The 24876-nt window shown below is 38.0% G+C and overlaps 1 protein-coding gene across 1 annotated transcript; it reads right to left on the bottom strand.

Annotated features, from left to right (window-relative positions):
• Positions 1–415: 415 nt before the first annotated feature.
• Positions 416–15468, bottom strand: ntf3 (neurotrophin 3). The gene is made up of 2 exons (XM_059510682.1): positions 15321–15468; positions 416–3844 (listed from the first exon to the last, which is right to left on the bottom strand). Exons 1-2 carry the CDS (start codon positions 15336–15338, stop codon positions 3077–3079), a joined length of 786 nt encoding a protein of 261 aa, XP_059366665.1. The 5' UTR covers positions 15339–15468; the 3' UTR covers positions 416–3076.
• Between the last annotated feature and the right edge of the window lie 9408 nt (positions 15469–24876).

Here is a 24876-nt window from a genome sequence, read left to right as displayed (position 1 = left end):
ACACTTATATTTGTTAGCCTCATTTGCTTGTCCTTTCACCTCATTGAACTCTTTTTCAGCAGTGATTTTTCAAGATCACTCTGTCTCAGGCTTTGCTCTTAAGAATACAAGAGGATTATATGTTAATTAACCATTGACCAGAGCTATTTTCTTCCTGTGGTCTCTGGCAAACGAATGTATTTACTCACTGAAGGTTGTTTAGTCCTCTGCGCCTTCCCATGGTTACATGGGTTCTGAAGAGACCATCAATGTTTGATTAGAAACACACACAGATCATCTTAAGATTTGGGGCTGGGAAAGGTTTTTGGGTTCTTTTCCGATATTCTGTGATTGAAATGTTTAACATACAAAGAGCGACATTACTTCCTACAGATAACAATATTCATGTAGATTCCCAAAAGGACGTAATCAGCAGTAAGTTTAAAAAACCTTTATTCAGACAAATCTCACACAGACTGCCCTTGCAGTGAAAAGAGGAGGATGTTGTAGGCCAGATAAACAGCACTCCTTCAAGTATCAGCACGAGAAACAAATTTTAAGAAACACTGCCATTATGGGAAAAGTCTCTTTCAAAAAATATTAAATAAAAATACAAACAATGGGTTATAGGTACAGCCAAAACAAACTACTTCACTAAACAATGACCATCAAGCAAATTAGTCTTTCTTCTTTACTAAAATAGGGATTTGTCTTGCAATTTGATTTTTTGACATACCAGTGATAACATTCATGTCTGAATATTATTAAAAAGCATGTAGTCCTTAAATATAGTTTGTTGTGTTTTGGCACAGTTTAATTTCATCATAAAAGAGTTCTTGTCCTTGGGTTTCGGCAATGGCCATTGGTCCATTATAAGGGTAGTTGTAGTGGTTTAAAGCAGCAAGAATCCTACACAGTATGCATGACACCAGCAGGGATTTTCAAAACAGCATAAAATACATGGGAATGTTTCAGTGAATGTCATCCAAGAAGTCAAAATCATTTAGGGATCCTCATGTTCCAGTGTAATAATGTGTTTTACAGAAAAGGCAATTCATTTGGACAACTGTGTGGGCCAATTCCCAACAGCATCCTTGGAAAATGGAGTTCCTGTGTTCAGCTTTTATCCTGTTTTTCCGCAGAGGGCCATACTGAAGCGGGACATAATCAGAGATTTAAAAAAGGTGTGTTGTATCCTTGGTGGTCTGTGGTTTCAAATCAGAGCCCATACCCTGTTTCTCTGTTTCACAACCTCACATCCAATACAAGCACTGAATATCATGTCACGAACAGAGTCGTCAGCCACAAAAAAACTTAAAAAGTGCCTTTATCCAGCAACCCGTGAAGCATTAAAAAGCAATAAAACACTTTTTTATACTGATCTTTTTATAGTCGCAATATAATACAATTTCATGCTAATAAAGCTTTATGCTCAGACCTTGGAGGACGAAGTCTTGGCACTTCACTACTACTTGATGTAGTAATGGGTTTGGACCCCATCCTGGCTTATCCTGAAAGTTTTATATGCCGGTACAAAAGTAAATATGATATGTAGGTGGTAAAATTTGGATTCTTGTGGCTACTTGGACGGCTTGTCCAATCAAAGGTGACTTGGGTCATACATCACCAAAATAAGCCTGAACAAAGCCGAGCCGCATCTGCCTGGCCTTTTAAAAATGCTCTTAAAATGGCCTCAAATGCTGCCTACATTCTTTTATATGCTTTGCTGACAAACGTGTTGTCTTGATATCATATTTAATGTGAAGGAGTACAAATCATGTTAATTTGTTGAAGAGGCAGACACATTTTGTGTAAGTCATTGCATATCGCAAATCTTAGTATCTGCTAATCTTCACCTTAGTATCTCCTGACTAGTGAAGAGCAAGTTTCTTTATATAAATGTACAGCAGGAAAACACAGCAGGCCTTTTTTTAGCTGCAGCGCACCGGCGAAATGCTTATCTCCTAAGAAGAGTCTGACAAGAGCGAAACCCTATTAAGGGGGAGATTACATGTTCAAATCCCAGCTCTGCAAGTATGCACATCGTCTTAAGGCAGCTTTACCTCTGTGTAACACTACATTGTCATTAGCGACGGCCCATTTTGTTTACATGCTGCTCTTATGTGTGCTGGCTTCATTCTTTAAGGTGGTCAAGTTGCTACTGATCATGGCAGGTGATCGAAAAGAGACTAAAAGTGTAGTAAGCTTATTTCTGGTTGTTTATGGTAGACTGGGCAGGGCTTCAGAATAGGGCATGGCTAGTGGGAGGAGTCTTTGATCCTCCATTTGCTGAGGAGCTTCTTCAGGGCTACTGAGCTACACAATGGTGAGCAATAATTTCATGATTGGACTCTTCAAAGTCAATACTTGGTTGTTGTCGTTCCCACTTTATTGCGGCTATGTTGGAATGCACTAAAGGCAATTTCTAAAATGATGTTAAACATTTTCAGAAGGACATCTAGAATTCAAAATACTGCCCAGATTGTGTATCACTAAACCGTCACTTTTTGGTCCATATGTTCTGCTAGGATTGACTCTCTGTCTGCACAAGTTTCTGCATCTTTAAACCACTAATAGGAGTGCTTAGAAAAATATATACTTCTTAGGTATTTCATGCAGTTTTGATACACATATACTGTATGTTTACACATTTCCAAACAAAATATGACAACATCCCAACTGTGATTCGTTTTCCCAGACACAAGGAGGATATACTGGCAGCCTGTTTCAGTAGAAAAACTGGTTTTCAGGAACAATACTGAAGTTAATATGATATTGAGTGATCTGTGTTTTCGATTGCAACTGTTCCCAAGGTCCAGGTCTAGTGGAGTGATGTGTCCTTTGACTCTGATACGTGAGCAAGGCACAATTCAGCATGCAATGCTCCTGTAGCTTAGCGGCATTGCATATTATAGTCTTTTTTTTTTTTTCTTTGCAAACAACTTAAATAAATAACAAGTATATTTATACATTATACATAGACATGTATAAACTATATGCATTCCATATAACTTAAATAATAATTTATATTTATATATTTACAGCCCTCCCCCCAGGGAACATAAAAAAGACAGTGGAGAAGTGGCTGAGGTGTTTTTCACGTCCTGCGGTGTTTGCGTGAGAGTGCGCAGACGCACGAGGTGTCTATTCGTATCCAGCGCCATCCCACCGACGATTCATCCTGAGTGAGAGCACGCACAAAAGTCTGCGAGGTTTTGCACTGTGAGTTCCAGTGCTTCTCGTCGATACCCCGACAGCTGCCCTTTTGGGACTTTCCGGTGTCACATCTCGTCTCATAAAAGTACTGCTTGATGTTTGTGCGTCCTGCGTTGACAGACCCCAAAATCTTGACTACTTGTCCCTTAATGTCCACAGCAGTGGTCCTGTCCGTCACCCACAGGCTGACGCTGTCGCACACTGAAAACTCGCCCCTGTAGCTCTTGTGCTCAGTGTTGCGCTTTTGCCGAGTCTTGTTGGCACCGCTGCCATCCTGGTTGCTGACGAAGTCATCCATGAGGTAGAGCGGTGGCGGCTGCAGCGGAGGCCGATCGCTGAGAAGCACACGGGGCGAGTTGTAACGTTTGTGCTGACGCAGAAGCTCCGTCGAGATGTCCGTCATGGACTGGTCACTGATGTTCTCCTTGTAATCCGTCACTGAGGGTGGGTTTAAGGTGTAGGAAGGTAGCACGTCATCCTGCTTCTGTCGGCTGCGACTGATGTCAGCCTGCAGGAGCTTTATGATGAGTGTGTTGATGGGGTCCTGCGTGGGCCGCTGCTTGTCCATCGTAGAAGCTGAGATACCATAGAGGTACATGAGGAACATCACGTACAGCAAGATGGACATCACTAGATTCACCTGTAAGATCTGTGGAGAAACAGAAGATGGATTTATAAATATAAATCTATAAATATATAGCATGGTAGCAAACAAAAGCAATCAACTTTTTTTTTTTGGCCTTGTGACAGCACTGAATTCTCATGAAGCTCATTGTTGCATGACAATAAGCGGTGGCATTTCTCCAGAATATCTGCATGCCATCAAGGCACACAGTTAATGGGTGTGCGGTAAAAGATGGCCTGCAGTGACATGCATATGAGCGTGTTTGTGGCCTCCCTTTTGGCATATTTATTTGAGATCCTGGCACATCTATTTGGCACGGTGTACGTTCTGTTTCATGGCGGAGCACAACAGCATAAAACAGAAACCACAAAGTGCAAAAGCAGAGTCTGCTAAATCATTGGAGCATCATTAGAGTACACCATATCATGATGGTATAAAAGGTTATTTAAACTGGATTCAAGAAAAAATTTAATCACTTATTCACCTGTGTAACTTTTATTTCTGTACTTAATTTTTTTTCCCATGCAATTAGAATTAATAGGGACTACAGCTTTTCAAGAACCGCTTACATTTCGATTTGTTCTTCACACACATTAAAACATACAGCGTACAAGTCAACTTTTATGAGACTTTTTTGATACTTTATAGTCCTTTTGGGTCCTCTTGAAGGATTTATTGTAAAAGCATGGAAAAAACTAGCAGCACATTTCTTGATTTTTCCAGTAACAGTTAGTTACTGTACACTATCAGTGAATGAAAATGAAAATACAATGAAAATCACTTGTTTATTAATCTTAACTAGTGTTAATTTCAAAATCTTCCGATACATTATTAAAATCTACCAATACATTATTAAAATAAAAATGTGTCTGTTACTATTATGTAATAGACCTGAGCTAACATGAACAGATGTTTTTTTATTACATTAATAAGGATAAAGAAATACTGTAACACATGTAATGCTAATTGCACTGAAAAGGGTAACCGAAAAATTGTCAAATCTAAATTTAAGTCAAAAACATTTGTTTTTTCCATTTTGGATAAACTACTGTATTCTTTTAACACAACAGTGCCTTTTTCCACATTGCTTCAAGTAAGAAGGTCCGTCCTCTGTGAGCTGTTGGTGATATTTAGTGCAGATTTCCATGCTAAATAAGGTAAGAGTTGTGGCCTACCATAATCTTGTGTGGTTCCTTTAAAACTAACAATTACAGTTAACAGCTTCTCAATTTTCTTGGCCTCACTTGGCAATCATCAGATTCGTCACTTTCCTGGTATGACAAGGATACTAATTATTTTTCTTAACTCGTAACTAGACATTCTTCTCAGGTCTTCCAGAATAACCAGACACTGACAACATCTTAACTGTGCATTTTGGGATCAGCTGAAATCAAACTAATTTAACGAGAGAATGTGAGCTATTGTGGCCGCTGCAAAACATCTAGAGCGGTCAAAACTACAGACTACAGTGCAAAGTGTAGGAACTGAAGACTAATGATGACACTGATGCACAAAGACAGACGTGCTGCAGACAATCAAGGGTTACAGCGGCTACATCAAAGGAACATTTGCCATAAGTGTCTGATGAAAATTAATATCCAGTGTGCTTCCTAATCTTTACGCTGCCCCGGGCCACATGTCTTGCCTTCGAAGAACTGCAGGGTTTGGTCTTGGCATGATGGTTGATAGTGTCATGGGATTCTTGGTTTGTTATATAAACGATTGGTTTTAAATTAGACTTTAATGACGAAAACGGACACAAAATACCTCTTGTTCTTTAGGAATGTTTGATCTTTTATCAATTGACACAGAGTTCAGATTAGTTCAACTGGATTTTACAGAAAATTATCTAATTTTTCATTGATGTCACAAGTTTGCAGCAAATTGTCTGTGCGTACTAGCAACACTGACCTTTATTGTTTAAGAGATGGAAATCTTGATATCTGAAAGGGACAGGTGAATGAGGGAGTGTGAATCAGACCCACACTGCTCAGAGGAGACTGTTAATCACTCCGTCCTCATTATCGGTCAATGAGCATCACTAATTTTGCTTTTTGGCAGGGGTGATGCCGCAAATTACACGTTGGCACTTCAAAAGAGGAACGGCATGACAAAGTCACCTTACAGGCAGTGGTGTAGAAAATAATTCCGTTTCATTGCCTTTATAGATTCATTTTTTCTGCCAGTGCAGTTGCTGAGTTCACAACAAACACATTACTGAAGTAGTGACTGAATAATTGTATTAAATATATAATCTGTAGTAAAGAATTTTGCATGGGAATCAGCTTAATTCCAAGGTGTGCTAATAATCTAAATTTGATAAACCAAATCCAATCTACATTTGCAGGGCATTTAACAAGACACAAAGTGATCAAATTTGCACTAAATTCTCAGGCAGTAAATCTGCTAAGAATCAAAATAAGGCCAAAAAATGCAAAATCCCTGCAATTAAACTGTTTTTATGCATGTTTGTTCAAAACAAAATACACCATAACAGCCTCCTAAAATGTAAACAGGCCTGCGGGTTTGTAATCAACCCTCTGGTGTTTTTCTGTCATTTTTGTCTCTAGTCAATCTTGACCAAAATAAAGGTTTTTTTTTTAGGTTTTTTTTTTTAGTTTGTTTACTGTATCTTAATGGTACAAAATGTTTTGGCATTTGCTATGTGAACACACACACACACACACAAAAAGGACATGATGTGAAAAGCTGGTCCAGAAAAAAATATTTACAGTGAAAAATAACTCCATTGAATGGCAAAGCAGAATGAATTTTAAGTGTTTTTTATCTTGTGGAAACGTTTTGTACTGTGCCCAAACAAAAACTTAAAATCCCCAAAAACACACAAAAAATATTGAACTTAAATATAATACATTAATTTGATTTAAATGAAAAAAATCATATAAAAAAGAAAAAGAAAAATTGTATTATGTAATTTTAACTGCCACATGAGCAGCATAAAAGAAAGAAAGAAAAAAACATTGCATTAAAACATACAACTGTTGCCTGAACCAAAAATGTGCTGTGCTCATATTGAAGCAAGAGTTACATGACCATCCCAGAGAGCCTGTGAGAATGTATGTGTATTGGTTACAATTTTGTTGTAATGTTTATATGAATTTAATTGTGCAACATTCCCATGTGCACTCTAATTGAGAACAGAAAAACATCAATTTGAAATGCTTCGTCTTTGTCAACACAATTTGCATCTTATACCCCATAAATGCATAGCCTCTGGGGAAAAGTGCGAGATACTGGAATGAACATCAATTATTCTCACCATTTGGGTTCATTCAGGTGAACACGGGGTGGAAATTTACTTGGAGCTCCAGACCAGGGTTGAACAGATAATCTTTTTCATCCTCTTAAGTGCGATCAAATGCTTGGCTATGTTTGTATATGTCCAGCAAGGATTTATAAGGGTTCTTCTACATTAAGCTTCCAAAATTTACCTATTATGAGCAACTTGGTCACATTAAAGTTCAACTTGGTTCCCTTGAAGTGTTATTTATAACACAACAAATGATGTGAGAGAAGCACATGAACTTGAATCTGTTTCGACCATGTTCGAATAGATAATCCTTCACATCCTCTTAACTACGCTCAAATACTTAGCTGTGTTTCTTCGTGTGCTGCAAACATTGTCGGAGACCTTCTAGGAAGCACGGCTAATGCGATCCCTCACTAAACTAACAAGAGTTTAAGGTCTGATCCATGCCGAGGGCCTTTCCGAAAGCTTTCCTCTCAAACGCGTTTAAAATCTCTAAGACCCTGACATACTGTATTTCTTTATGGGCCTTGTTCTGTCATGTTGCATAAATGCAGGAAGTTCACGTCTCACAGGAGCACAGATGTGCATTCATGTCTCTTCCTGGATGAACAGCAGCTTAAACGTTTGTCTTCAGGAAGGTGCCAAATAGGGTTTGGTAAGGGGAGATTCTTCTAACATCACAAATGATTGCAGATCAGCTTGAGACACTGACCCAAGTGTTCACCATTTCTAAGTAAAAAGTTGCAGTATGGTAATGCTAATATGGAGTTGCTCACACTTTCATTCAGTGTAAATCTCCATACTAGCTGTACATTGGGGGGGGGGTGCATTTGAAGAATCTTAATGCAGCATGCAATGATGGCTCCAAAACACACACACACACACACACACACAAAACACACCAGAGAACTAGATCTTACAGTATGTCTAGTACATTTTATTCTAACTTTTCTGAAGTCATACTAGCTAATTGTGAGGCACTAACGAAAATAAAAGCTGTTTAAAAAATTGCACCAGTACAAATTTTGTTTTGGCGAGAAAGAGAATCAAGAGTTGCAGCAGATAGGTTTTGAATAAATTTTGATAAATATTCCTCATATAGTGGATGACTTCATAAGACTCTTGGGCTATTTTTATGCTGTTTTATATATACTGTTGTGTGCAAGGATTCAGGATTTATGTGCAATATAAAATAAAGCTATTGAGTTTGCTATAGGAGTTTGCAATGACATTTTCCTTTTTAAAAAGACAGCAAAAAGCATTTCCTGCCAGCACTTTAACATAGTAACAGTACTATTTTGTGTAAACTAAATGTAATTCTATTTTTTTTTTTCAATACAATTAAGAATGTCAACATATTTAAGGCTGCTTTCTAAGTTATTTTGTTGGCTATGATTAATGCACAATAACAGACATTATATAATTTTCTGATAAAAATTAAAAGGGGTTACAACACTGTTCATTATAAACAACAGAAATAACAAAGCAAAAGCAAAACTCACTGAAGTGCCCAAACTCACAGTGGGCCGCAATGAATCCCTTAATACAATTAAACTGGAGAAAAATGGTGTCTGCCACATGCCCACCTGCGGGATTAATCACTTATACACAAACTCTCACGTCTGACCCAAATTGAGCATGACATGAAAGTAGTGGATGATTTTAAGTGGTGAATGATTTTGACCATTTCCCTGGGTGGCAGTTCACTCACAACCTCCCAGCCAAACCACACCAGACTGTTTTAAGCGCCTGGAATGACACGCTAAGTTCATGTGATTGGCCTAGTCAGCTGATAGGGCAGTTAATGGACTCTGGGTTGCTTTCTTAGCAATGCCCAAATTTGTTGACACCCTAATGCATTTAAACTAGGTCAGAGAAGAGAAAAGCTGTCTGCATGCTTTGAACAATTATGAAAAGTCCAGGACAAGATAAGACTTTTCAAGTGGCATCAAGTTCGAAACACAAATCGTGATGATTAGCTGGTGAGCGCGTACATTACGAGCTCAACCATTCAGCCATTTTCCGTTTTCCATTTTTGCTAAGACTTAGTCTAATTGTTGTGCAGTGCTGATAACTATGTTTGCACGATGAACGGCACGTCGACATTTCTTTGGGCTAAATAAAAATTATGCAACACATTCAGCATATTTAAGGTTATCACATTGTATTTCAGGTTTGGACAGATTCATAGTTTGCTCTAGGAGTGGACTGATCTTCAGCGATTCAGAGGGATATTGTTTTTAAATCACCCTGGGTCCTTTTTACTCTGGCGATGCTCCTCATCAGCCAAAATAGATGCAGTGAGGGCAACAGATAACAGCCCAACAACCTCCTTGGCTAAATGCTAAACAAGCAAGCATTGTTTAAGAGCTCACAAGTCCATCGCCTTAGAAGTAAATTACCTCAGAAACTACATCAAGAAATTCCTTTTCACTTACACACAAATGACTCTCACAAAAAACTGTCCACCGCAATCAGTTTGATCTCAGCAAAAAGGAATTACTTTTTATATAACCTGATTCTTGTGACCTTACCAGCTATGGGCCTACTAGTAGCTGTTTTACTTTTCACTGGAAAACAAAGACCTGGCTTTCAAGTCAATATTTTATAATGACATAATATTAAACTGCATAAAACAGCACGCTCAGTGAACTTTTAGTTCAGGACACAGGAGCATTAGGCGTCAAAATCTGGTACTTGATCTCCTTTAACTGGTTTAGGCCACTCGATGCACAGCTCTGCACTTGCCTTGGGATTAATCCTTATAAACACTTGGTTTCCTTCATTTTAGAACAACAACCAAAAGGTCACTAGAAGTCTGAATAAAAATGAATTTTGTTTCTTTGACTTTGCACAGCATACCCATTCTCTCAACAGCAAACCTTTCCGTCAAACAGCTGTGATATATAACAAATAACAATCAATTGCATGCATATTTCTTTCTTGTTTTCGATTACACTTGAAGTTCAAACCTACAGAATAGAATGTTCATGTATGACAGGTGTTAATCTCTCACAGCACTGTGTCAGTGGCCTCGACATTGGGGCTTCTTCACCACCTACGCACATCATCTAAGACTGGCCAAGGAGGCTTACAACTCCCTGAGCTTTTAACTCCTAGAGGATTGGCCTGAGATTAGCAACAGCCTTCACACCAACCAATGCACCATTTAACACACCGTTCAGTCCGGCACGCTTAGATAACACAGATATTGGAATTGCACGGTCAACATGAACTGGACAGTTTTAGAATTCATTGACTAATCCACTCAATGGCCAGTTTGTATTGACATATTTACAGCAAATATTTGTTTCTTTTCAGCCGAATCCATTTAGACATCTACGTAAATATATGATTATACACAGTGCATTACAAGTAATTTGACTTAAGTAATATGATTACTTTTTTCCAGTAGCTAGTAAGTAACGCATTACTTCTAAATTTACAACACAATATCTAAGGTTCACTTTCAAATAGATAATGCAAGTTACTTTGTTTTTCATTTATTGATTGAGACCTCTTCTCATCTTGAGAAAAATCATAAGATATGGAAGCATTGTCTCCGTTGTGTAAAAATTATGGTTATTGTAGTTCTAGACTAAATATGAACATGCATCTATTCATCTCACTTGGTCAAAAACACATTCAGTATTCCTAGAAATTAATAAAAACAGCAAAATGCAAACTCAGAATACGATGCAGACCTGCAATAATTAAATCTGTTAAATGACACAACTATACTTTATGTATTTTATCTCACTGCTGACCTTTGACGGTCAAATTCAACCATAAAAATTAGCAAAAATGCAGTAAGAGTGTTATTTTTATTCATTTATTTTTTGTTACCAAGTTAAACCCAGGTGAGAAAAAAAAGTAACTTTCCCCAACACTGATCAAACATATGGTAAATTGAAAGTCCACAACCAGTTTCCCATTCTTAGGGTTATTTTCTGACAGACTGGGTTTGTAAGAGGAGCAGTGCCACAGTGCCACAGAACAGATAATGATACACTTATGTATACTTCAGTCACATGGAGTTAGGTTTTAGCTAAGCGTTTCCCTTTGAAGCGCATTATGAACTGTTAAGCTATTGTTTGAGATTGAAACATGCATACATATCACCGGAGAAATAGAAATAGTACAATGAGAGGGAGAATAAAATATAAAAAAGTTAAAGCACTTAAAAGTGTTGTCTGTTAGCAATCCACTGGCACGTTGAAAGCATCTTGCAAAATGACATGTTATCTAATGGTATCTACTGGACATCATCCACTGTGACCGTACATATTTCTTGTGTGTTTCAGAAGAGCTACCCAAGTTGATGGACTCAGGATGGCTTAGGAGGCAGCATGCCAGCGGAAGAAATCCACCCAGGATTTTCAGAGAAGAGCGTCTAAACCCTAATGCTGTCCAATTGCCTCCAGATGTTCCTCTAAAAGAGCAAAAAAAATAGACCACCCCCCCCCCCCCCCCCAATCTGGTCACTCTCCTTTCCTGACCAGCACCCTGCACTTCAATCTGGATTCATCTCGGCTTGGTTCTGAATGTTTTTGAGATGTAAGACCTGACCTGCAGTGTTTAAAATCCATCAAGTGGTGGCATTCATTACAAGCAAACATATGCAGATGCAGTCTAACTTTGCATATTAAGTTCAGAAGACAAACATTTCAGTTGTTATGATTTATTGGTGGGTTTTTGTCGAAGGTTTTCAGACTTTCAATATCGAAAGCTAGTTAAGCTGTGTAAACTATCAGCTCAAAGTACATACACGTGAGCATTAGTTTACTCTAGTTCACATGCAGTGTTTTTATGAACTAAGCTAGCTTAGCATTTCATGTTTTCAGTGCCTCGTGATGTGAGTTGTTCGCTAAGCGATCAGTGTAGAGGACGCATTACAGCTGTTTGGCAGTGTGTGTCAATGCCTCCCTTCAGCACACTTCATTCAGTCGACATTCTGATTATCGGCCAACACACTGAATGGTATATGACAAGTGTAAGTTAATATGACAAGACTGAAAAATATGTAAAATTTTGGCAGCCAGTGCCTTCATTTTGGCACTATTAGAGCGATTATAACACCAGTAAAGGGGTAAATTCCTTAAGATTTAAGACTTTTATAGTTCTAGTTATCATCTTGGTCTTACAAGCAGCATCCCAGGCAAAATATTTAGGTTATAAAAACAGTGGAAACATTGTTTAGGAATGATTGTAAAGTATCTAAATATTCTAAGAACGTCCAGCTTTCTTGTCGGAATTAGAACATTATTTAAAGTTTCATAAAACATTTCTCACAACGTTCTAAAATTATTTGAATGTTTATTTTTAATATTCTAAGAGTGTTAAAATATCCAGTCATGATTAGAACATTATTTAAAAGTTTCCGAAAACATTTTATACGATATCTTTTTCACTCAAAATAAAATGTTATTTAATTTAATCATTTTCATTTATTTACTGATAAAGCACAAATAAACATAACAAGAGATGACCACTGTGCTGTACAAAAGAGAAAAGGTCAAATAAAAAGAATAATACTAAATATAACACACTAAAACATAAGTTAAAATGAGAACAAGAATTATAATGAATTAAATGCAAGAGTAAAAAATTAGTCTGTAACTTAGTTTTAAAATCATATACAGAAGATGCAGATCTCACAGACAAGGAAAAGATTTGAATGTTTGTTTTTGAGTTTCACTGCCAAACAGTTAGTGTAATTAACACACCTTGGCATTTGTAACATGATCATGTTGGTTATTTCAATGTAATTTGATAGATGGGTGTTTGGCAGCTGACAGCAACACTTTGTCAAGGATACAAACTACAAAAGCTGTAGCTACTTCCTACTCAGAAGTGTGGATATTTCTACCACGGCTTCATGTTTAAAGGACACCTATTATGCCCCTTTTTACAAGATGTAATATTGGTCTTTGGTGTCCCCAGAATGTGTCTGTGGAGTTTTAGCCCAAAATACCCAACAGATCATGTATTTTAACAACTGGACATTTTTTTTTAATGCTCTGCTTAGGATTCTCACTATTAGCAAAACTATAGCCACATATGGAAATGCACAGTCAAATTCTGGTATAGCATTTGCTCTTCTAGCCACTTAGCAAACTAGAACAGTGCAAGTACAAGCACAAGTATGAAAGTATTAGAATACCCAGCATGTCATGCTTCCATGTACCATGTCACACAATATCAATACTGTGCTGATAAAGTAAACGTGACAGAAAAGAATGGAAACACTTTAACATATTCTGCGCTGTTAAGCTGTGCAGTTTTGTTGCGCTATCATTAGCTATAACTATAGGTTTTGTTTTCTGTACAATAATCAATAGTATGCAAAATGAAGAGTTACTAAGAAAATGAAGAGTTACTAAGAAGTGCTTAATTTCTTTGAACCTGGCCTTGATAAATGATGTATTTCTGCCTGTCTGCCATCTGTCATTTTGATTATGGGTCTGTCAGTGAAGTGTACTGACAGTTTAGACTCTGTAACCGGTTATCGAAGCACACTTTTCGAAATATGAAAACAGCCAAGACACGTTTATCAAGATGAAAAATATAATTTCATGCTCTATCTATCTGCATGATTGGGCATACATAAAGTATTCTATAATGAGAAGATCCATATATGGTCAGTGTTGTGAATTTCCCACAGTTTAAACATGGTGACCAAAAAAAGAGACTGAGATGATAAAGTTGATGAGATCCCCTGATGGCCAGCCAACATTTTTTGCTGTTCCCATTTTAAAGTGACAGATAGGATGCACTGCAACTAGCCAAACATTTACCACTACTGTTTTCAGAGCCACTACACAGATGAACTCAGACTACTGTAGAGCCTGGAAGCGTTTCAAAGCCAAAATAATTGAGAAAATCACATATGTGAAGTGGTTTTCCTGTTAGCTAGTGGACTAAAACAGCTGTTGTGTAAGAGGTGTGCAATGTCACCAGGCCTGGTTAAGATGGTATTCTGAAAAAAGATACAACTTCAAATTTAGAAAATGCAATTTCGGTTTTTTTTGGAGGGGGGGGGGGGGGGGGGTTATAAATAATGTGTCAAGTATTTATTTACATACACTTACTAAAGAAACCTTTACTTCCGTTCTCACTCAGAATAAATACTTGTCTTTACAAGTCATCAAAATAGCAGGAAATTCAGATTTTGTGATTTATTAATCTCTATAATGACTTTATACGGATTAGAGAAAAGTCCTCAAATAGTGCCAAAAGTTCTCCGCAGTCTGGTTCCATATTTATTGTGACATGTTCACCAGTACATCTAAATGATTTGCATTAACCCTTTAGCCTCCACATCAGTGGATGCCTCATGTCAAATCCTTTATTTGACAGATGCTTGTTTCAGGAGCATGTCTGCACAAGACTTCCCTCAACACACACACAGCAGGGAAACATAAGCAGAAACAAACACAGACAGGACTATCAAAACACAAGTGGGGGGAAAAAACATCAATGCAACTTCCAGTTGCAAGTTTAACCCTCCGAAAAGCACTGGCATCTCCAGCACAGATTTATGTGGATTATCTATATTAGGGATTGTCTGCCAATCTCAGCCAGCTCTCGGAGGAAAGACTCAATAGCAAAATGTTTAGACAACATCTAAGTATATTTTATAGTCTTGCATTTAAGTTTTAATGTTGTCTTATCAGTTAAAGTCGAGCAACTTTTCAAATTACTGCATTGAACCTTTCATTTTCTCAAAAAATATTTCTATATTTGGAGAGATGTAAAGTTAAGCTAACATTTACAATTATAGACAGATCTAGACACTTTAATGTATAGTTAGAATACCTCGCAAAAAAAAAAAAAGAAAAAAAAATTGTCTCGGCCATCTATGTTTTGTGCGCAAAGAGAAGAGCACTTTAAAAGGTAAGAAGTGAATTTGCCCGTACTGGTTTTCAGTTCAGCCCGAGGCTCTGAGCAATTCACATTCTTCCCAAATACACAAATGTGCAGAAAGTTCCTCAGACACGTTAACTCTAATGTTATGGAGCAATAACGCAAATTACGCAGTTGTTTCTGTCACAAAATGTGTTGTTTTACGAGCAAATATTCGCTGTGTGATCTTTTTCAATGGTTAATCGCACAGAAACTGTCCTGGAGAACAAGAGAAAATGCGCAACAGTGCCAAAAGACCTTCAGATTGCCATCGAACGATCCATGGAAGCAATTCGACCAAACAAACTTTCTAAAGATACATACCGTAATAAAGGTAACCATAGCATCGGTGAGGAAATATTCAGCAGAGCCGACATGAAGGTGATGAGTTTATAACGAATCCTTTTTGAAAGTTCCCAGACAGAAAGCGCGCGGTGCGTGCTGAGAGTCTTACTGGCGAGTATACAGCGCGCAGATCTCTCTCTCTCTCTCTCTCTCTCTCTCTCTCTCTCTCTCTATCGCAACTAGCATAATCTTCTACTCTTCTGTGCACATCCAGCACAGATGGCTTTTATATGGTTGCTGTGCTTAGTCCAAAGTGAAGCCGTTCTCCTTAGTCAGTCATGCATTTGTAAGTCCAATAAGTTAAATAACAACATAAACACGCATTTTACTGTTCATTAACTAATGACCAGATTAGCATTAAATGTAAACGCATGTAAATTCAAAATAGCTTTGAATTATAGACTTTCTTTCTACATTCTTAAAAAATAAATGTTCCAAAAGGTTTGCGCAATGGTGCCATAGAAACATTGATTTCCCCAAAGAACCTTTCTGTTTTCTTAGTGTTACTTATTCCTCTACAGATCCCTTTTCCACTATAATGACCCTTGAAATGTTCCATGGATGTTAAAGGTTCTTCGTGGAACCATAGATTCCAATAAAGAACCTTTATTTTTTAAAGTGTATACTGTTCTATATGTTATGTGCTTGGACTTTTTGTGATAAATTATTTATCATCCATCTCCTATGAAGATCTATTTGACAGAAACTTGTCAAAACAACCTGTTACTGGAGCTGATAATAGGTTTTATTCTTCATGTTTGTTTGGTAACAAAAGAAACCTCCTATGAAGAGAAAGAAAAGGCATACTTTCTCATCTGCTCTGTAAAAACTTATTTGAAAGATCTTAATAACTAGATATGGCTGTCAACTGAAGAATCATTTTCTTTGCAAAATTAGTATACAGTTGGAGCTCACGGGCATTTACCATAACCCAGTCACTGAATTAAATTGAAATTGTCATAGTATATCGAAATTATAAGAGTAGATTGAGAATCTGAGTGATTTTACAATAGGCAGGGCAGGTGTGACAGGAAAGAGTCATCAATCCTGTATAATCCACCCTTTTCTAATGTTAGTCGACTCTTTGTTGGAGATATTTGTGTAGGATGACATCTTGAGTATTTAAAAGATGACATATAGGTATCTTGAGAAACCCAATAAACCATTTTAACCTTTGCAGAGCAACAGACACACTGGGACAATCAATGCAAATACAAGAATGTAAGACAGTCCCTCCCATATCCTTTTCGTCTTTTTTTTTTGTTGCTCTGAAGTACCTTGAAAACATACAAAAAATAATTGGGAAGGATTACGGGGTCCGAGGCCCTCAGTTGGCCAGACATAGGCACCGGAGCCCTCTGTGGGCTAAACTCGGGGGCTCAAGCCGACACTGGAGTGAGCTCGGTGGCACGCTCTCGGGCAAGGAAGAGGGCCCTGAGCTAGTCATTTCTCCTCTTCCGATTATGAGTGAACTAGGCGGCCAACTGCCTTTATGTTGCGGTGGCCAGCAGGCTTGACAAAGTTGCAGCCATCGGGCCTGACTCAGGAACTGCCTGTGGACTTGACTCAGGAATGGCCGGAGTACTTGTAAGCCGCGGCCAGCAGGCTTGAGCGAAGAGAAACAAACGGGATATCAAAAACGCTTTTAAAAAACGGAAAACACAGTGAGAAGAGGCACCGCTCACTTTCTGTTTCTGTCCACTGTTCTGTCACGATTCAATTATTCAAATGCTACAGTGTAGGAATGAGGAAGCGAGGAGTTTTCTGAGTAGTTCACAGGGAGCAATCTTCATTAATCCAAATAAAGACTAAACTACAGGCATGAATGCGCACACATAGCATGGGGAACAGACATTTGACTGCGGACGCTGGAGACAGGGAAACAGGGCTTAAGAACACTGGAGAAAATGATCTTATTAATAAAACACAGATGGAAACAAATGAAGAGCTAATTAGGGACAGGAAAAACCAAATAAGGGAAATGATGGCACATGGGGAGGAAAAAAACGTATATACAAATCTGACACTAGAGCAGTAAAATTACCTTTAAAACTTCAAACCTTGTGCAAAACCCAATGTTTTAGCAAGCCACCCAGGAGCTAAAAAGTGCATCTTACCTGTTAATACTTGGTGTGAACTTCCTGGTAAAATGAATTTTTGTGTTTCTTCCTCTTTTTAAATGGCTATGAAGCATTAGATTTGAGTTTAAAAGTCAAAGAGAGATGTTAGGGTTATGATGTTGTCACGTGTCTCAGTTAGGACAAATCTTCCTTAATGATGTTCTCTGTCAGTGCACATAATAATAACACAATCGGTTGCGCCCCCGGAAGTTGTAGAAGTTCCTTAGTCTTCCCCCAATCAGGAAGCTGATTTGTGAAAATCAAATGAAGACATCAGTTGCTTAAAGTAGCCATGTTAGGGGTATTTCACAAATGAAGTCATCTTCTTTTAAACCAGTCCAAGAGGAAGATACCATTGATGGAACATTGATACTATCAAAAAGACCGGAAATTCATCCTGTCACTTCTATTTTAAGCCTTTCAGGAACACTTCATTTTAATTCAAGGAATGCAACAGGTAAAGTCTCAGCAACTAAATCAGAACTGGATGTTAATAATATTAACCAGTTTCCATTGGGTAATCACAAAGCTCAGTTTCTATGAAATAACTGACACCATTTGTGCAAGAGTAACAGGAATAGTTTCCACTATGTTGGTGAATTGTATTTCATATATTTATTTTTGTATATACCGTATTTTTCGGACTATAAGTCGCACTGGACTATAAGTTGCATTTTAGAACCAAGAACCAAGAGAAAACATTACCGTCTACAGCTGCGAGGGGGTGCTCTATGCTGCTTAGTGTAGGCTACAGGAGCACTGAGCAGCATAGAGCGCCCTCTCGCGGCTGTAGACGGTAATGTTTTCTCTTGGTTCATGTCAAAGTAATTTTGATAAATAAGTCGCACCTGACTATAAGTCGCAGGACCAGCCAAACTATGAAAAAAGGGGCGACTTATAGTCCGGAAAATACGGTAATTGTATTTCTGGGGTTGCAGTCTACCTTGTTGATTTTCTGGCATTTTTTAGTACCACATTATATTAATATCCTGCGTATGGCTTGTCCATTTAATGCAATTTCTGCTTTTTTATTTAAAACTCTTTAAATAATATGTCAGTTTTCCATTACTTAACAAGTATTCCGTTCTGTCTTTCATATGTTCTATTATTTTGATTGCTTTAAATTTTGCTCTCGGCCACATTTAAGCCCCTTGCTTACCATCATCATTTAATTTTAAAAATCTTTTTCATTTCCCATGTATTGTTGCTTTCATATTTTGATTATGATTTTTCTCTTTAAAAGTTATTCCCTGCAGATGCAACTATATACCTTTTTGAAGACGCTTCAGACAATTAATGATGATTCAACCTATCCAGAGACTCCAGAGCTCTTGTCATCCATCACCAGGTATACAAGAACCAATGCTCCTTCATGCTGCCCAATACTGACTCAGCTTTATAGTTGTTCAAAATGTTTTGCAAACGAGTGAATCGGCAGCACTCAGGTTGGGCCAGGTGGTGTGTGTATGTGTTTTGTTTGAGAGGAATGCAAGGCACACCTTACTGGCATACAGCGGGCTCCGCTAACCTCAGCATACACAGCTACTGCTGCCTTTCAAATAGTGCCACACAAAGAGTAAGAACAATGCCGGCACCTGTGGTTGGCTAAAGGAGTTCCCTGTTGTAAGTAGGCTTTTTATTACATTTAATGACGGGGAACCTTTTGAGTAAATCTCTGCGCAGGCAGCTCTGTAACCAAGTGTATCAAAACAGTTGCTGTTTGAGTATCTTTACGTCACCAATAAATTATGCGGCCCGTGCAAAAGTGAACGTGTTGCCAAATTAAATATTTATATACTTGCATTTACAAGTGTGATGGTCTATTTGCACTATGTTCATTTTGTATGTACAGTACTTGTAAAGAGATTTTAAGAATTACATGGATGAGTAATTGAGAAGTATTGCATGATTTATGTGTTATAAGATATGATTTCCTTGTGCACTTTATTCTTGTTGAGCATTCAATAAAGGATTCCTGCGAAGCCATTACATAACTTGATTTACTCATAAGGTCACTGAGCAGTCTTTTATTTGACAGAGTATATGGACTAAGGTTGAACAAACATAAACAATAGGTGGAGATGGTTAATGTTTCAGGTACTTTTCAACACGTTCCTTCCTTGTCCATTTTCGTCTTTTAGTCCCAGCATTCAGCACCTGCACCTACAATGAGTTTGTTGTTTACAGTCCCGTTGTGGAATCGCAAAAGTCACTTGCTTGTGATAGATGGGGTGTATCCCACCTGGCTCCTAGGACATCAGGGCGTTGATCTCTGCCCCTCGTCATAGCAAGCCATAGCTAGAGGGGAAGGTGGGAGAGACGTATCAGAGAGACTGAAAGAAAGAGGAGGGGAGGAGAGCGCGCTGCTGTTGGTGCAGGTCAGATCAAGTTTCTGCCCGACTGCAACCCTCACCCCAACCAACCCCGAACACAAATGAATAAAGATGGCGCCAGAAACAAAGTTGATAATGTGCAGAAACATGTTATATGCTCTTAAAAATAAAAAGGGGGTTTCACCATAGAAGAACCATTTTTGTTTCCCCCAAAGAATCTTTCAGTAAATGATATGAAAGAGAACCAATGTTTTACTTAGCATGAAGAAAACTTTAATAACCTGAACAAACAAACTTTTCTTCAAAATAAAGGCTCCAAAAGAGGGTTTTCACATAGAATGCCGTAGAAGTACCATTTTCAGTTCCCCAAAGAACCTGATGAAGAACACTGAAGATAAAGATAAAGCTAAAGCTAAAGAACCCTTTTGTGGAATGGAAAGTTTTCATACTGTAGATGTTAAAAGTTCACGGAACCATCAATGAACATAAGAGACCTCATTTTTGGGTTTTATTAGTTTTAAGGACCTTTTCCACTATAAAGAACTTTTATTTTTAAGAGTGAAGAACCGAAAGAACCTTTCTGTGAACCTACACAGAATGATAACCCCCTGAGTAGGGGCGTTATCTACAATGATACATTTCTACAATGATAAATTTTTTCCTTAGTGTGAAAAACATTTGAAAGATCTAAACATTTTTCCACTATAAGAACCTTTTGTGAAATGGAAAGATTCCATGGATGTTAAAGGTTCTTTGCTGACAGAAGTAAATGTCAATAAACAACCTTTATAGTTATTGTATTGAAGTTAGCGTATTAAAGTTCAAACGGTGTCGTGATGCAACTTGGCTGTGGAAATCGTGGTGGATGGGGCCTCCCAGTTCCTGCTTCCCAAATTTTATTTACTTTGTTCTCACACTTAGGCGTTCACTGGTGGTCTTTCCTCCTCTCTCCCTGTCTTGTATCCTGTGGAAGTGTTGATCCTTTGCAGCACTGTTTCTCTTCCCCTGGGTCCCACACCACTTCTCCTCCCTTTTACATGGAGCCTCTTAAGCATCCACACTGCTTTCAGTCAACTCTTCTCTCTCGCTTTGTCTTTTAAAGTGTTTCTCTTCAAACGGACCCGACCACGGCGTTCACACAAACACCAGGGAGTTCTCGTTGGGTCCAAACCATAGAGGGGTTGCAGACAGGGCCTCCCTTGTGCTCTTTGTATGCCCAAACCGACAGCGCAGACAACTGACCTGAAAAGTGAGCCAGGGAGTGCAGCGTAACTCAAGGCCCGGGGTTCAGCTTACCTGCTGGGCTGCTGTTAGAGCGGAGCAGAGTGCTCTCTCCATAGGGTTAGATTGCCCATTGAGATAAGGGCCAAATACCATACGAGAGTTGTTAAGCAATACTGCTACAACACAAGAGACAGATAACGTGGCAGTCAGTGCCCGCTGGGGAATGTTAGCTCCCAATGTTAAGCGGCACTGAAATCGCATCAAGCTTACAGTGGGGGTTTTCCATTTGCCTCTTTCAAAAGAGTCTTGTCGTTGTCATCGTCAAGTGCCATGTCTGAAAATAAAGTCACTAAACTACAGAGCCACTGTGCTATATAAAATTTAAACAAGGCAATTAGGCAGAAAATTAATCAGTCTATTAAAGTGTATTTTCCCATAATGCATAGATACAAGACCGTTTCAATATCCAAGATAACAAGACCTCTCATATATATACACACACATTTATTCTCCTGTGGGTATAGATATAACTAGAAACAAAACACAGTGAGATTGCCAGAGAAAATATGTTCTCTGAACAACAACTGTGGGATAGATATAGACACACACACACACACACACGCGTTTGTTTTTGTGAAAAGTGGGGACATCCCATAGGCGTAATGGTTTTTATACTGTATAAACTGTATATTCTATTGCCCTACACCAACCCTACACCTAACCCTCACAGGAAACTTTGTGCATTTTTACTTTCTTATAAGCGTTTAGAAAAATGGGGACATGGGTTATGTCCTCATAAGTCACCCTCTCCTTGTGATACCTGTGTCATACCCATGTCATTATACAGAGTTGTGTCCTGATATGTCACAAAAACAAGAGCACACACACACACACACACACACACATACGACACTGCAAATAAGAAAATAATTCATAAAAGAAAGAGCTTTTTACATTTAAATAAATAAATACATATTAAACAACAACATTAAACATGAAAAAAAACTTTATTTTAACATACTGGTAATGTGCATCGTTGCCCCAATAATTGACGTAATTATGAAGATGACGTACATGTACATGTACATGTACATAATTCATTAAAATTACCGATTCATTCAGAACCAGAACAAGTGACGGACTGCATCCACAATCACATACTTCTTTTAAATAAGTATAAATGTAATAAGGATTTAGAACATTTGCCATGTTGTCATTGTCATGTGAACTACAGTTGTGCTGCTTTGCTGTCATTCACAAATTCTCTCCTGTGGCCTCATGGGATAGTAAAGTGTCCATTGGATGGTCCAGGTCCAGTGGTTTTGCTGTGAATGTAAAACATTTTTACATACTGTTTTTTTTTGTACTATAAAGTTGGGATGTATGCATATTTGAATACATCCTTTGTGATTCATTGAATAATTCAATCAACAAATTTGTTAAAAAATACTGAAGCATATAGGGACAAAACATCTTTTGCTTAGAGATGAATGAAACAACACTGGTCAGTCATGCTGTGGTTTCGATTGCAGAGGGGCACCATTAAATACGTTTTGTAGAGTGCCGAAGCACTTTCGTGTTGTGAAAGTATACACTAGAACCATTAATGGTCCTAAACATAATTCATTTTTTTTTCTTTAAAATAATTTACAGTAACAACTCTGACAAATTGTGCTTTTACTATGTTCTGAATTTTTAGATTGTTTTTTTTTTTTATTGTGAACCTTTATTACTTATTTTTGGGTGTGTATGCTTCTCATGATTTGTAATATGCCTACAGGTGTAACCAGGACTCTGTACTAACAGAACTCCACAGAAACCCCTTCACATTCCCTAAGCCTTGTGTGTTTGTTTTTTTTAAATATTTAGGCTTGATTTTATTTTGCTCTTAGCTATTAATATGAGTACAGTAATCTCAGTTGGGTTAAGCACTTTCTAAAGACAATATTCTGTTAGTTTTCATTGCTTTTTGCATGTTTTAAATGTTGAGAAATCTTGTTGCCTTTAAATATATGAACTTAAAGGTAAATGACAAACACACACACACACACACACACACACACACACACACAAAAGGTATCTATTACAAAAATAAAAACATATTACAATTCTCTGTAAGGTCTAGCCTCCTGTCCTAGAGCAATTTAATCAGCGTGTGGATGATGTAGTGGTGGTCACCTTGGTAGCAATGTCTTTAAAAGCCACAATTAATGTTGTTTTTGCACTTATGCAACAACGATAATCTGAAACAGGTGAGCCCAAGACTGTCGGTTCAAAGAGGTTCATCTTGCTCGCTGGCGCACATGCTAATACGACAGAGTCTTAGCACAAAGATTCTCTTACCTTAAACGTTAATCAACCATCACACTGTCTAAAATGTTCCCTTTAAGGTACATGACACTCTGATAATACAGTAGTTCCTGATGCTTTTACAAATCAGTATCAGGCTGTTGAACAGTGAGCATAAGGAAGAACACGCAAGTAAATTTCCAAAGCCTCTTCTGTTAAGTAAAAAATGCTCGTTGTCAGTTTTAAGCAGGCGAGTTTGTAACCATACGTGGGAGTATGGTTTGGTGTCATATATACGCCACATGGTGGGCAAGTGGGTCTTTACCTGGACTTGACAGGCGAGTGCAATTCAACAAAACATTATCCGAGGATCAAAGCTTGTCCAAGTCTAGTCTGTGGTCAGATCATTCCTGAAGCTTTGCAAACTGCCATATAGGGTCATCTTCAGTTTCACCTCAGTTCAAAGTTGGAGTTGAATTTACTTCATCACAACCACGTTCAGCATGCATCAGGTTGGAATTTAATTTCTATTTGCCCTCAGGTGTTTTGAGGGTTCACCATGTGCCCACATTAGACTGGGAGTGACTATAATAGGAAGTTGACTGATTAAGCAGGTGTTCACAATGTGGTCAAGTATGCATACAAACTATGCAAACTATGTTTTAGCACTTGTGGCTACTCATCTACGGATGAGTGGCTGTTGTTGCATTTGACTACAAAGCCAAGCATGGATACTTAAACACAGTAATTATAGATTGTGACAGGTGCAGACTCCACAAAATAGTGTGGAAATAAACTGTCTGTCAGTTTTAACTTGTCATTAATTGGATTTTGCCTGGACTATATCATTATGATATTTAATTGGCCTACCACAACAGCTACTGTCTGTTGGGTTTGCAAGAAGCAATCACTGCCAAATCACACTTTACGACTTGCGAGTTTGTTTTAAACTTGTTTTAGCTTGAAATTTCTTACAACGACAACAACAGGAGTACTAACAAAAAACTTACGAAACATGAACCTGTCTATGACCCATTCATTTGACCATCACCCTGTTTCTCAAGTGGCTCCAGCTGCTTAATTTTCCCCTTCTGTTTAAAATCTTATTGTTTTGTTTTGAAATATCATATCATATGTTTGAAATATTCTTTTTCCATAATATGTAAATGACATCTGGCTGTTGCATCAAAATCAGCTTGATACTGAATCTATTTACATTGTAAGTTAAAACATTAATTATTTTTGCTGCTTGATTTCTTTAAATGATATTTTTACAGTATAGCAGGCCTATAAATATAATATAAATGGGGAATTACATTTTCTTTCATCCTGCGTTCATGTCATGAACCCCTTAAACTCAAAGAAGAGGGAGATTAGATTAGTTTCGAGTGGCACTTCAGGAAGATGATCTTGTGTTTCATTCACAGTCAGTTACCACACAGGTAAATGTTTATGTTGGATCTTGAACTGAAAGTTGATTTCAACACTCAAGGGCTGAGGAATGTCATTTGGCAGCCAGCGAGGCTGAATTTTAAAGTGTCTTTGTACCTCACTGCCAACACCAGCAGA

This window comes from Carassius carassius, chromosome 26, assembly GCF_963082965.1.
Source record: "Carassius carassius chromosome 26, fCarCar2.1, whole genome shotgun sequence".
In the NCBI taxonomy this organism is placed as follows: domain Eukaryota; kingdom Metazoa; phylum Chordata; class Actinopteri; order Cypriniformes; family Cyprinidae; genus Carassius; species Carassius carassius.
This window is presented reverse-complemented; position numbering and strand designations above follow the sequence as displayed.